Source organism: Anas acuta, chromosome 29, assembly GCF_963932015.1.
Source record: "Anas acuta chromosome 29, bAnaAcu1.1, whole genome shotgun sequence".
Classification (NCBI taxonomy): Eukaryota; Metazoa; Chordata; class Aves; order Anseriformes; family Anatidae; genus Anas; species Anas acuta.
The window spans coordinates 2427261-2437554 of NC_089007.1; the positions used below are offsets into that span (position 1 = coordinate 2427261).

General features: G+C 67.5%; 1 protein-coding gene across 4 annotated transcripts; it reads left to right on the forward strand.

The window, feature by feature from the left end:
• The first annotated feature begins 736 nt into the window (after window positions 1-736).
• On the forward strand, window positions 737-7936 carry TESPA1 (thymocyte expressed, positive selection associated 1). Of its 4 annotated transcripts, none has more exons than XM_068663399.1 (12): window positions 737-1355; window positions 2090-2243; window positions 3492-3712; window positions 4002-4044; window positions 4652-4701; window positions 4802-4855; window positions 5089-5125; window positions 5283-5369; window positions 5462-5670; window positions 5915-6927; window positions 7233-7314; window positions 7419-7936. In XM_068663399.1, the coding sequence occupies exons 3-12, from the start codon at window positions 3547-3549 to the stop codon at window positions 7445-7447; spliced, it is 1770 nt and encodes a 589-aa protein (XP_068519500.1). In that variant the 5' UTR covers window positions 737-1355; window positions 2090-2243; window positions 3492-3546; the 3' UTR covers window positions 7448-7936. The 4 variants fall into 4 exon arrangements, with proteins under 4 accessions (XP_068519500.1, XP_068519498.1, XP_068519499.1 ...); XM_068663397.1 differs by having other exon boundaries at window positions 743-1355; window positions 7442-7936; XM_068663398.1 differs by having other exon boundaries at window positions 746-1355; window positions 5286-5369; window positions 7442-7936.
• The last annotated feature ends 2358 nt before the right edge of the window (window positions 7937-10294 follow it).

The window sequence follows — 10294 nt, forward strand, 5'->3', positions numbered from 1 at the left end:
CACAGCACCCCGCTGCTCCGGGGGGGCTCGGTGGCCCCCAACCCATCTGTCCTCGGTGCTGGGGTTCAATCCTGCACCACCCCGAGCCCCCCCCCCGGAGGCAGGAGGGGTGAAATGGAGGATGCTGCGTGGTTTGGGGTATTTTTTGGGTACATCTCCCCACACGGGGGCCTCTCCCGGGGTCCCCTTGATTGGGGATTGAGGGGACATCCCCAGCTGTGCCCCCTCCCGGCTGCCCCCCCCTCTCCATCCCTCCCTCCCCTGCATTTTTCCGGCCTCCTCCGAGCAAGGAGGACACAAACCAGCAGCGGGGACCTCGCCCGTGCTGTCAGCAAAATCCCAAATCCCCGCGGCTCCCTGGGGCTGCCCGCAGGGCGCTCTCGGCTCGGCCCCTTTTCCATTTTGCTCCTCGCCGGGCTTTTACGGGAAAAATCCTGCCCGGTTTCGATCCGGCCTCGCTCTCCTCGGCCGCGTCCCGGGGGCCTTGGATGCGGCCCCAGCTCGGCGGCGAGGCGGCGGCTTCAAAGCCCAGGGAAGGTGGAGGGGAAAGCGGCTTCAGGGCCACGCGGCGGAGAGGCTGCAAAGTCATCCTGGAGGGGGGCAAAAATCGGGGAGGGAAAGGTGGAATCGGGCGCGGATTTGGGGTGATGGAGCTGGGAGAACGCAGCAGGGATTTGGAGATGCCACTTGGCCACGAAGCGCAGCGTCCCCTGGCCATCGACATCCCCGAGCATCCCTGGCAGGGTGGGGACGGCGGGCGCTGGATGTGACCCAGGGCTAAAAAAAAAAAAAACCCAAGGGCATCGTGCTGAAAGCATCCTGCGGGAGGAGGAGGCTATTTTTCTGCTCCTGGCCTGGAGGGAAGCCAGGGAACAGGAGATACGGCCGGGATAAATCCCTTCCCTGCACAGGAGGGGACAAAAAGTGGCATGGGGGCGATGCGCCAAGGGGCGCCCTTGGAAAATCGCGCTCCGGGCAGGCGAAAGCAATGGTTAATTTCGGGGCTTTTCTCCACAAACGCTTGCAGGCTAAAAATATCCCTCCTCCGGGCAGCACCATTCCAGGAGAGCGCGTCCTGACCGCCCGGCTCGTTGCCTTTTTTGACGGGCTCCTGCCTTTGGTCGAGCCGCGCTGGCCGGGCTCGCAGCGGGGCACGGTGAGGGCTGGGCCGGGACCTGCCCCATCGCCGCTCTGCTTTTTGGGGTAGAAAAGGCAGAAAAGGTCAAGGGGAGGACGGGGGCAAAGCCATCTTCATCCCGGAGCTCTTCCTCAGCCTCTTCGTCCACCTCTGCCGTTGTCCTAGCAGGGCTGGTGGCCCACGGGCAGCGCTGGTGGCCACGATGTCCTAGATGGAGGTGAGTGCCATCCTTCTGTGCCACCCTGTCCTTGTCCCCAGGCACCTGTCCTTGTCCCCAGGTGCTTGTCCTTGTCCCCAAGTGCCTGTCCTTGTCCCCAGGTGCCTCTCCTTGCCCCCAGATGCCTTCAGCCCGGTGCTGGAAGGTGGGAGCAGAGCCGGGGCTGCGCGGAGAGCAATAAACTTTTGGGAAAAAAACCTTTAAAAAGCCACCTCCAGCACCCGTCCCGCCTCACTGCCCAGCTCGGTGTCCCCACATCCTGTCCCCTCTCCTCCCCGCAGCCTGTCCCCTCTGTCCCCTCTCCGTGCTGTCTCCCAGCCCCTTATCAGAGCCGCGCAGCGCTGGGGGCAGCGGGCAGGGTGCCGATAAGCTCCTGCAGCTCCTTTATCACCGCGCGGCCACCTGCAGCTTGGCACGGCGTGCCAGCTTTTGGGGTGTCCCTCCAGCCTCCCGGGTCCTCCAGGGAGCCGAAAATCCAGCTGGAGGGTGCGGGGCAGCGTGGGTACCCCTGTGTCCCACCAGGAGCATCACCCCCAAAGACCCCTGTCCCGGAGATGGGTGCTCTTGTCACCCCTGGAAAGGGCTCCCCGGGTGGCTCGCTGGGTGCCCGGGCTATTATTAGCCCCCCGTCGCCCACGTAGGCAGCTCATTAAGTTTTTCCCGCTGTGGCAGCGGATGTGGGTCAACGTTTTGAGGTTTCACTGTTGATTTTTTTAATTTCCTCTTCAAAACAGATGAGTTTCCTCCCAGCTCGCTGACGACAGATGCCGCCGGGGGCCGGGCACGGCGACGGTGGCGGTGGCGGCGGGGTGGGGGGGACGAGGCCGATGGCCCCTCGGTGGGGATAAGGCAGCGCCTCGGCGGGCTGCCCGGGTGCCCCCTGCGTGGGTGAGTGATGGAGCTGGGGGGGGTGCGGGGCTGCTTTCACCCCAAAAAGGTCTGGGGGGGGGAAGTGAGGGCTGGGGGGACGGCAGAGGGGGCGGATGAGGGGGAGGTGGATGGATGCGGGGTTGGGGGGCGGAGGTGAGGGGTTGGGGGGTGTCTGGGGGGGGTGGGTCCTGGAGCAGAGAGAAACCTCCCCCCATGCCAGGGAGGTGCTGGGGGGAGAGGGGACTGGAGGGGATGGTGGGGACCGGGGCTGGGGGTGGCACAGGATGGGGCTGGGGCACGTGGCTGGGACGAATGAGCCGCGCTCGGTCCCCGATCCACGGCCCCGTGCGCCGTGGCCTCCTGCTTGGCTCCGCAAAGCCCCCGTGTCCCAGGCTGGGGGCTGGGGGCACTTATCCCGAGATTTAGGGGGGGGCACAGCATTTCCCTGCAGCCCCCGAGGGGTTGGGATGGGGCAAGCCCCGGCCACGTGCCCCCCGTGGGGCTGGATGCGGCCTTGGCGAGCACCCGGCTGTGGGGTGGCCGCTCCCCGAGCCCCCCCATCAATCCCCATCCCGGGGTCTGATCCCGTGTGGGGTGCTCCGGGATCGATCCCGAGCACCCCGAGGTGCCTGGGGGGGACGTCCCGGCCCTGGGGGCTTCACCCGTCCTGCACCTGGCCCGGCGGGAGGAGAAATGGGGAAATGGTGACATGGTGACAAGGACGAGCTGCGCTGCGCCCTCCCCCCGCTGGGGACTTTCGGCACCGCTGCAGCTCTGGGGGTGCACTGGGGGGGGGTGTGCCAGAGATTGCACCCCCGGCTCACATCACCCATGGGTGCAGGGGGCTTGGGGTGCCCCCGGGGATGTGGTTCGGGTGTGGAGGATGCTGCGGGGGGGCCCTAAATCCAGCTGTGAACCAGGACCCCATGGACCCCGACCCCATCCGTGCCATGGCAAGGGGCGAGGGAGCGGGGTCGGAGGTGCTGTGCACCCCCGCAGCGGGATCGCTCCCCAGGAAGGACCAGCAGCAGCTATGGGGATGGAAACGAGGTCTCCATTTGCTGCTGCCCCCACTCCTAAAAAGAAAAAAACCCAAAGGGGACCCCAAAATGTTACAGTGCCGCGCAACGCGGCCGTGCCAAGGGGCGATGCGGGGACCTGGGGATGCCTTGTGGGGTGAGGAGCCCCCCATGGCACCCACGGCCTGATGCTGGAGGAGGAGACCCCCCCCCCAGACACATCCTCAGGGCTCTCCTGTCCTTGCAGGGTCTCCAGCCCCCCACCCCACCCCGGGAGCTCCCCGGCCCCCCCTGGAGCTGCCATGGAGGGCGCCTCGGTGCTCAGCCCGTCCTCGTGGGAGAAGCGGCGCGCCTGGGTGAGGCAGAGCCGCTGCTGGAGGACCACGGTGGTGGAGGAGGAGGCGGCCGCTGCCATGCAGGACGTCCCCGAGCTGCAGCCCCCCCACCTGGACGACGTCTTCCTTGAAGGTTTTTGAGGGGGGGGGCACAAATGGGCAAACGGATGACCCCGTGCACGGGAACTGCTCGTGAGCGCGTGCCCGTGCGCGTGCCAAGCCACCCGTGAGCACGTGCAGGGGCGCAGCGTGCCCGTGGGCACTTGCCCGTGGTGGTGGTGATGGGGGGGGGTTGCACACTCTCCCCCCCCACCCCCCCCCGGGGGTTGTGCTGGGCTCAGCGCCGGTGGCCGCAGCGCCGCGGGGCCCCTCGTGCTGGGCTCGTGCTGCTTTATCTCACGCTGCCTCTCCGCTCCCCGCAGGAAGCTCCTCCAGCAAGATAGAGACGTGGCTGCAGCACTGCGGGTGAGCTGCTGGGGCCACAGGGCGCACGCTGCCACCCCGCTGTGCCCCCCCCTCGGGGGCTTTCTGCATCCCCCCCCCCCCCCCGGCACCGTCCCCGTGCGCCCCAGGGGTGCGGGATGATGCTGGCGCCTGTGGCTCACGCTTGGTCCTTGCTGGAAGTGGCACAGGAGCCACAAGCACGTGTGTGCCGAGGGGGGGGGACACAGCGGTGTGTCCCCCCCCCCCAGTCCCTGCTCGCCCCCGCACAGGAAACGCAGCTGGCACCCGGCCCCGGCGCTGCCACCGGGTCCCACGCCGGGCGTCACCAGGAAACCCCCGGCTGGCTTCGGCTTCCCCCATAGGGCCGGGCAAGAGGGGTGGCATTGGGGGGCCTAAAATAACCCCCCCACCCCAAAGCTGGGGTCCCCTGGGTGCTGGGCATCCCCCCCCACTGTGCCATGCTGCCACCTGCAAGCTGAGCCACCGGTGCTTTGTCCCCCCCCTGCTTTGTCCCCGTCCCCCAGCTTGTGCCACGCTGCTCAGGACCCTTCCCAGCCGCAGCCCCCCCAGGATTGGGGGTGGGCAGCCCCCCCTGGGGGCTCACTGGGGGGGTCTGCTCTGGCCTCAGGTCATCCGTGGAGGTGCTGCCGGAGGAGCTGGGCTTGCTGGGTCCCTACGGTACGTGGGATTTGGGGTGCAGCGCGGATGGGGAGGAGGGGGGTGGTCCCCATGTGTCCCCAAAGCCCCCCCCCCGGCTCACGGCCGCGCTCTCTCGCAGGCTGCAGGAGCAGCAGCGCCAGCTTCGAGGACGATCTGACGCTGGGAGCTGAAGGTAGCGCCCCCCCCCCCCCCCGGGCTGTCCCCTCCTGCGGTGGCACTGTCCCCAAGGGGCAGAGCGTCCCCCGGGGGGTGCAGGGCACCAAAACCGTCACCCGTCCCCAAACCCTGCACTCTCTGGGGCTGTGACGGTGTCACCGCAGCACGGGTGGCGGGCGGGGGACCTGTCCCCAGCCCCCCATGAACCCCACGTCCCCCCCCCAGCACCTCTCTGCTTCCCTCCTGCAGCTCTTCTGCTCCCGGGGAATGACAAAGCCACCGGCAGGTGAGGGCTGGGTCCCATCCCCATGCACCCTGGGCCGTCCCCAGGGCTTTTGGGGTGTCCCCAAAGGCTCTTGGGTTGTCCCCAAGGCTCTCACGTTGTCCCCAAGCATGGGCCAGGCTGTGCCACCTCCTGCCATCTCCCCCCCTTCCCCCCCCAGCAGGGCTTTTCAGGGCAAGCAGCTCCACCTGGGGCACAGCATGGCATCCAGCGCCCTCTCCAGCCTCACCAACAAGACCAGCTCCAGGTAGGGGCTCCCCGAGGGGGTTTTGGGGCCACCCCCTCACGTCACCCATCCCCATCTGGGTGGCACTGAGCCGGGGCTGTCCCCCCCCGCAGCATCTCCGAGGTGCTGGAGTGGCGGCAGGCGGACGCCGAGGAAATCCTCTACAACCTGGGCTTCGTGCAGAGCGAGCCGGGCGCCGTGGCTCGCATCCCTGCGCGCTTCTTCTCGGCGCCCTCGCAGGCCAAGGGCATCGACTTCCAGCTCTTCCTCAAGGCCCAGGTGCGGCGCATGGAGATGGAGGACCCCTGCCTGATGCTGGCCAGTGAGTGACACCTTATCCCCGAGTTTTTTTTTGGGGGGGAAAAGGACGTGGGGAGCTGATTTCCCACCCCCCAGAGCCGGGGTTTATCCGCTGCGCTGTGCTTTGCTCCACGGGGATGGTGGCAAGGATGCTCCCATGCTCGGTTTCCCCCCCCCCCGAGCCATCTGGGGGGAGCACAACCAGGCTGCTGCAGCCCCCCGAGCACCCCTCACCCCCTTTTTGCCTCCTCTTTCCCCCCCCCCAGGTCGCTTCCAGCAGGTCCAAGCTCTGGCCGCCACGGCCGACGCCTTCTTCTGCCTCTACTCCTATGTCTCCAAGACCCCCGTGCAGCGCATCTCCCCCTCGCGCCTCGCCTGGGCCGACCCTGACGTCCCCAATATCCACCTCCCCCCCACCCAGCCCGCCGTCCTCTCCCCCGGGGACCGCCTGAAGAAGGCCGTGGCCAAAATGTGCCTGTACACGGCCCCCCGCGCCGGGGAGAGCCCCCGGGGGGCCGGAGCCCTGGGCAGGGTGGTGCAGGAGGTGCTGGAGAGGGCCAGGGAGGAGAGGTTTCGCTTCGACCCCCCCGATGGGGAGGGTGGGGAAAGGGACATCGCTGGGGTGCCCCTGGGGACGTCACCGCAAGGAGCCCGGGGGTCTCCACCGGCACCCCCGTGGCTGGAAGGGGGTGTCCCCAAGTGTCACCAGCAGCTGGGGCTGTCCCCAAGGCTGTCCCCAGAGGGGATGGACACTGCCGAGGAGCACCCCCGTTGCCTGAGCCCTTCGCTGGGGGGTCTGCCGTGGGCTGGGGGTGCTCCGTGCCCCGTGGGGACAGGACAGGGTGGCACCGAGGACGGGCAGCCATGGGGGGACCTCGCCTCGTCCCCAGCTCCGTGCGCCACGGCCACCGGTGGCGGGTGGGTGTGCGCCACCCCCGAGCAGCCGGGAGCCGAGGGGGACTCCGGGTTTGGCTCCAGCCCCTGGGGGTCCTCCCCCGGGGGGGGGAAGGAAGGGGCTGAGCCCCCCGGTGAGCCCCTGGACTCCTGCGGGGCATCGTCCCCGTGGTCCCACCAGCCGAGGGATGGAGGCCAACGGGCCCGGCGGAGCAGGGGACGGCACCGAGGGGGTGACCTGAGGGACAGCGGCCGGTGGCAGGGGGACGCACGGGGGCTGCACCCCCAAGGGAAGGCTCTGGTACTGGGGGGGCTCTCCCCCCATCACCCCAGCTGGGCAGAGACGCGCTGCGGAGAGGCCCCGGACTCCTTCGAGATGGAAGAGGTGAGGGGCAGCGGGGGGCTGGGGAGGGGGGGCGAGGGGGCGGCGGTTTAAGGGACGAAGGATTTGGAGCCTCTTGCACGAGGGAGGATCCTTGCACGCCCACAGCCACGCTCGTGCACGGAGGCATCTTGGTGCACACTCAGGAGCGTGCACAGTGTGCACGTGCATGGATGCACCTTGGCGTGGGTGCTCGTGCACGCACGGGGGCACCTTTGCACAAGCACCCGCGTGTGCTCACACGCACGCACGCCCTTGCACACGTGTCTCCAGCCCTCCCCTTTTTTGCACAACCTCCCCCCGTGCAGGTGCCGAGCGCCGGCGAGGACGACGACGATGCCCACGAGGAATCCGGCTGCTCCCTCCCTCCCTCCCTACGGGTCCGGAGAAGTAAGTCCAGGGGGGGGCTCTCCTCCGGGGGGGGCAGGGGGCACGCTGGGGGGGTCGCAGAGGTGCTCAGGACCCCCGGGGGCTTCCTCCGGCCCCGCTGCCAGCGCGCCCCCTCCCCGCTCTCCAGGCTTGATGCTGCAGGGCTGCAGCGGCCACTCCGACAGCAGCGGCTTCGTGGAGGAGCCGCTGCCCGAGCAGACGCCGTGAGACCCCCGAGGGACCCCCTGCTCGCCCCCACCGCGGTGCCAGCACCGGCTGGGAGCCACCGAGGGGTGCACGAGGGATTTTGCCCCCCCCATCCCAGCGTTTCGGACCCCGGAGCCCGTCCTCAGCCGAGAGCTGAGCACCGCATGGAGCCGTGGGGCTGGGTGTGAGCGTGCGTGCACGTGTGTGTGTGTGTGTGTGTGTGCGTGTGCTGCACCAGGAACCTCTCAACTCAGGACTTTTACCCCCAAAACCACCAGCATCCCCCCCCCCACCCCCACCCCCCTTTGCCCTGTTTTTGTTTTCAGGGCTTCACTAGCACTTTGGAAACGCTCTGCTCCCCGGGCGCGTGTAACACTAGGACGGGGTTTTTCGGGGCAGAGCCCACAGCACACTGGAAATAAAATTCCCCAAGGGATCAGGATGTGGCTCTGCCTTTTTTTTTTTTTTTTTTGGGGGGGGGGGAGGAAGCCAGGACACAGATGGGGGCTGTGTGAATCTCTCGGGGTGTGCAGAGCTGGAGGAGGTGCTGGGCTTTGGCACGGCTCGGTGCTGCTGGGCGTTTGTTTCGCTCCCCAGCCTTTCTCAGCCCCCCCCCGAGCCTCCCTCCCGTTTCCTTATCTGGCTGTTTTATGGCTCGGGGCCTGCTCCTCGTCTTCCTGCCCCCTTTATCTCCGTGGCTTTGCCGTTCTTCCTCACCTCGCCGTGGTGCCCTGCAGCTCCCTTAACCCCCCCTGTGCCGAATAATGGGGGGTGGGCAACCTCGGCACCTCCCGTGGCCACCTCCCCGGCGCGGGGTCCCCTTTTTGTCCCCTGGTTTGGTGGCAACCGACCCCATCTCCCTGCCCCGTGTCACCCAGGGCCACCTCTCCATCCCTGCCAGGTCCCAGCCGGTGTCCCCAGGTGTCCCCATGGGCCCCCCACCCCGAGGATGTGGGGACAGAACCGTGGCACCTGCAGTTGGCACCGTGGCGCCTCTGGGTGCCTCGCGGTGAGGAGGAGGAGGAGGAGGAGGAGGAGGAGGAGGAGGAAGGCCCCAGCCCCAGGGCAGCAGCGTTGGGATTAATGGGGAGGGAAAGTCCGGGTGCAAAAATACCCCCCCAGCACTTCCCGGTGGAGAGCAGCCAGGGGTGGGATTATCCCGGATTAACCACGCAGCCCCTCCGGGACCCAGCCCGGTTCCCACCACCGCTGCGCCCTGGGTGCCACGGGTGCTGTGCAGGGGGGGGGTCTGCATGGGGTCCCCAAAACTGGAGGCTCCCCAAAGGGGCTGGGACCCCCCCCAGTGACCTGCAGGCACCTCCCCAGTCCCCTCTCTGGTCCTGGTTCCTTGGACGAAGAGAGGAATAAATCCTCATCATCCGGGCAGGTTAAGGATGGGACAGGGAAAGGGTCCCCAAAAAGCCTGGGGAGGGGGCTCAGGGGTGAGCTGTCCCCTGTCCCCCTCTGGGGACACCCATGGCCAGTTTCATCCCACCCATCGGGCGCACTGGGCTGGGAGCAGGGTGAAAACCAGCGCCCAGCACCAAGGAGCTACTGGGAACAAGCCCCTCACCATGGGGACTGGGAACGGACGCCCACCCAGGACGGACCCAAACTGCCCGAGCATCTCCTGGGCGACCCCCAGTGCCCCCAAACCCGCTCTCGTTACCACCAGGATCCCTCCTGGGGGGTGGTTCATCCCCCTAACCCTAACCCTAACCCTAACCCTAACCCTAACCCTAACCCTAACCCTAACCCTAACCCTAACCCTAACCCTAACCCTAACCCTAACCCTAACCCTAACCCTAACCCTAACCCTAACCCTAACCCTAACCCTAACCCTAACCCTGGGTGTACTGGGGTGTACTGGGAGGGGTATGGGGTGTACTGGTAGGGGTGTGGGGTGTACTGGGATGTACTGGGATGGGTGTGAGGTGTACTGGGAGGGATTTGGAGTGTACTGGGAGGGGTATGGGGTGTACTGGGAGGGGTATGGTGTGTACTGGGGTATACTGGGAGGGGTAAGGAGTGTACTGGGAGTGGTATGGTGTGTACTGGGGGAGTACGGTGTATACTGGGGGGGGTATGGTGTGTACTGGGAGGGGTGTGAGGTGTATTGGGGTATACTGGGAGGGGTGTGAAGTGTACTGGGAGGGGTGTGAGGTGTACTGGGGTGTACTGGGAGGGGTGTTAGGTGTACTGGGAGGGGTGTGGGGTGTACTGGGATGCACTGGGAGGGGTATGGGGTGTACTGGGATGTACTGGGAGGGGTGTGGGGTGTACTGGGGGACGTGGCATGGAGCCACCCAACCAGCCCAGGCTTTGGGCACGGCTCCATCCCATGGAGCCCGGGGGGGGGGACTGGGACCAGTCGCGGTTTGGCTGGGACTGGTGGCTCCCGGAGGGGTTCGGGGCTAAGCCGAGCTAATCCCACACTGGCCCCGTGCCCGGGGGGGGGGCACCTTCCCCCACCCACCCCCCCCAGCCCCCCCGAGTGGTGCCCGCTGCCTTTATAAGGGCCGGGGCCGGTTGTCCCCAAAGTGCCACCACCCCAAAATCCCCGGGGACGATGAAGCTCTGGGCTCTCCTGGTGCTGGTGGGGCTGGTCTGCAGCCTGGCTGCTGGCTGTGAGTAGGGCAGCTCTTTTTTTGGGGGGGGGGTCCCGGGGGGGGGGGTCCTTCCTGGGGGGGTTAAGGTGTCCCCATGGGGCTGGCTGGCTCGTTTTTGGGGGGCTCTGTCCCCATCCTGACCCCACAAGGGGGTCGGTGCCAGCCCCTCTCCCTTCCACCCGCAG

Coding starts and splice junctions, on each gene's coding strand:
- TESPA1 (XM_068663397.1), top strand. CDS start 3,547: ATGGAGGGCGCCTCGGTGCTCAGCCCGTCCTCGTGGGAGAAGCGGCGC. Junction 5,126..5,282: donor AATGACAAAGCCACCGGCAG/GTGAGGGCTGGG, acceptor TTCCCCCCCCAG/CAGGGCTTTTCAGGGCAAGC. Junction 6,928..7,232: donor ACTCCTTCGAGATGGAAGAG/GTGAGGGGCAGC, acceptor CCCCCCGTGCAG/GTGCCGAGCGCCGGCGAGGA.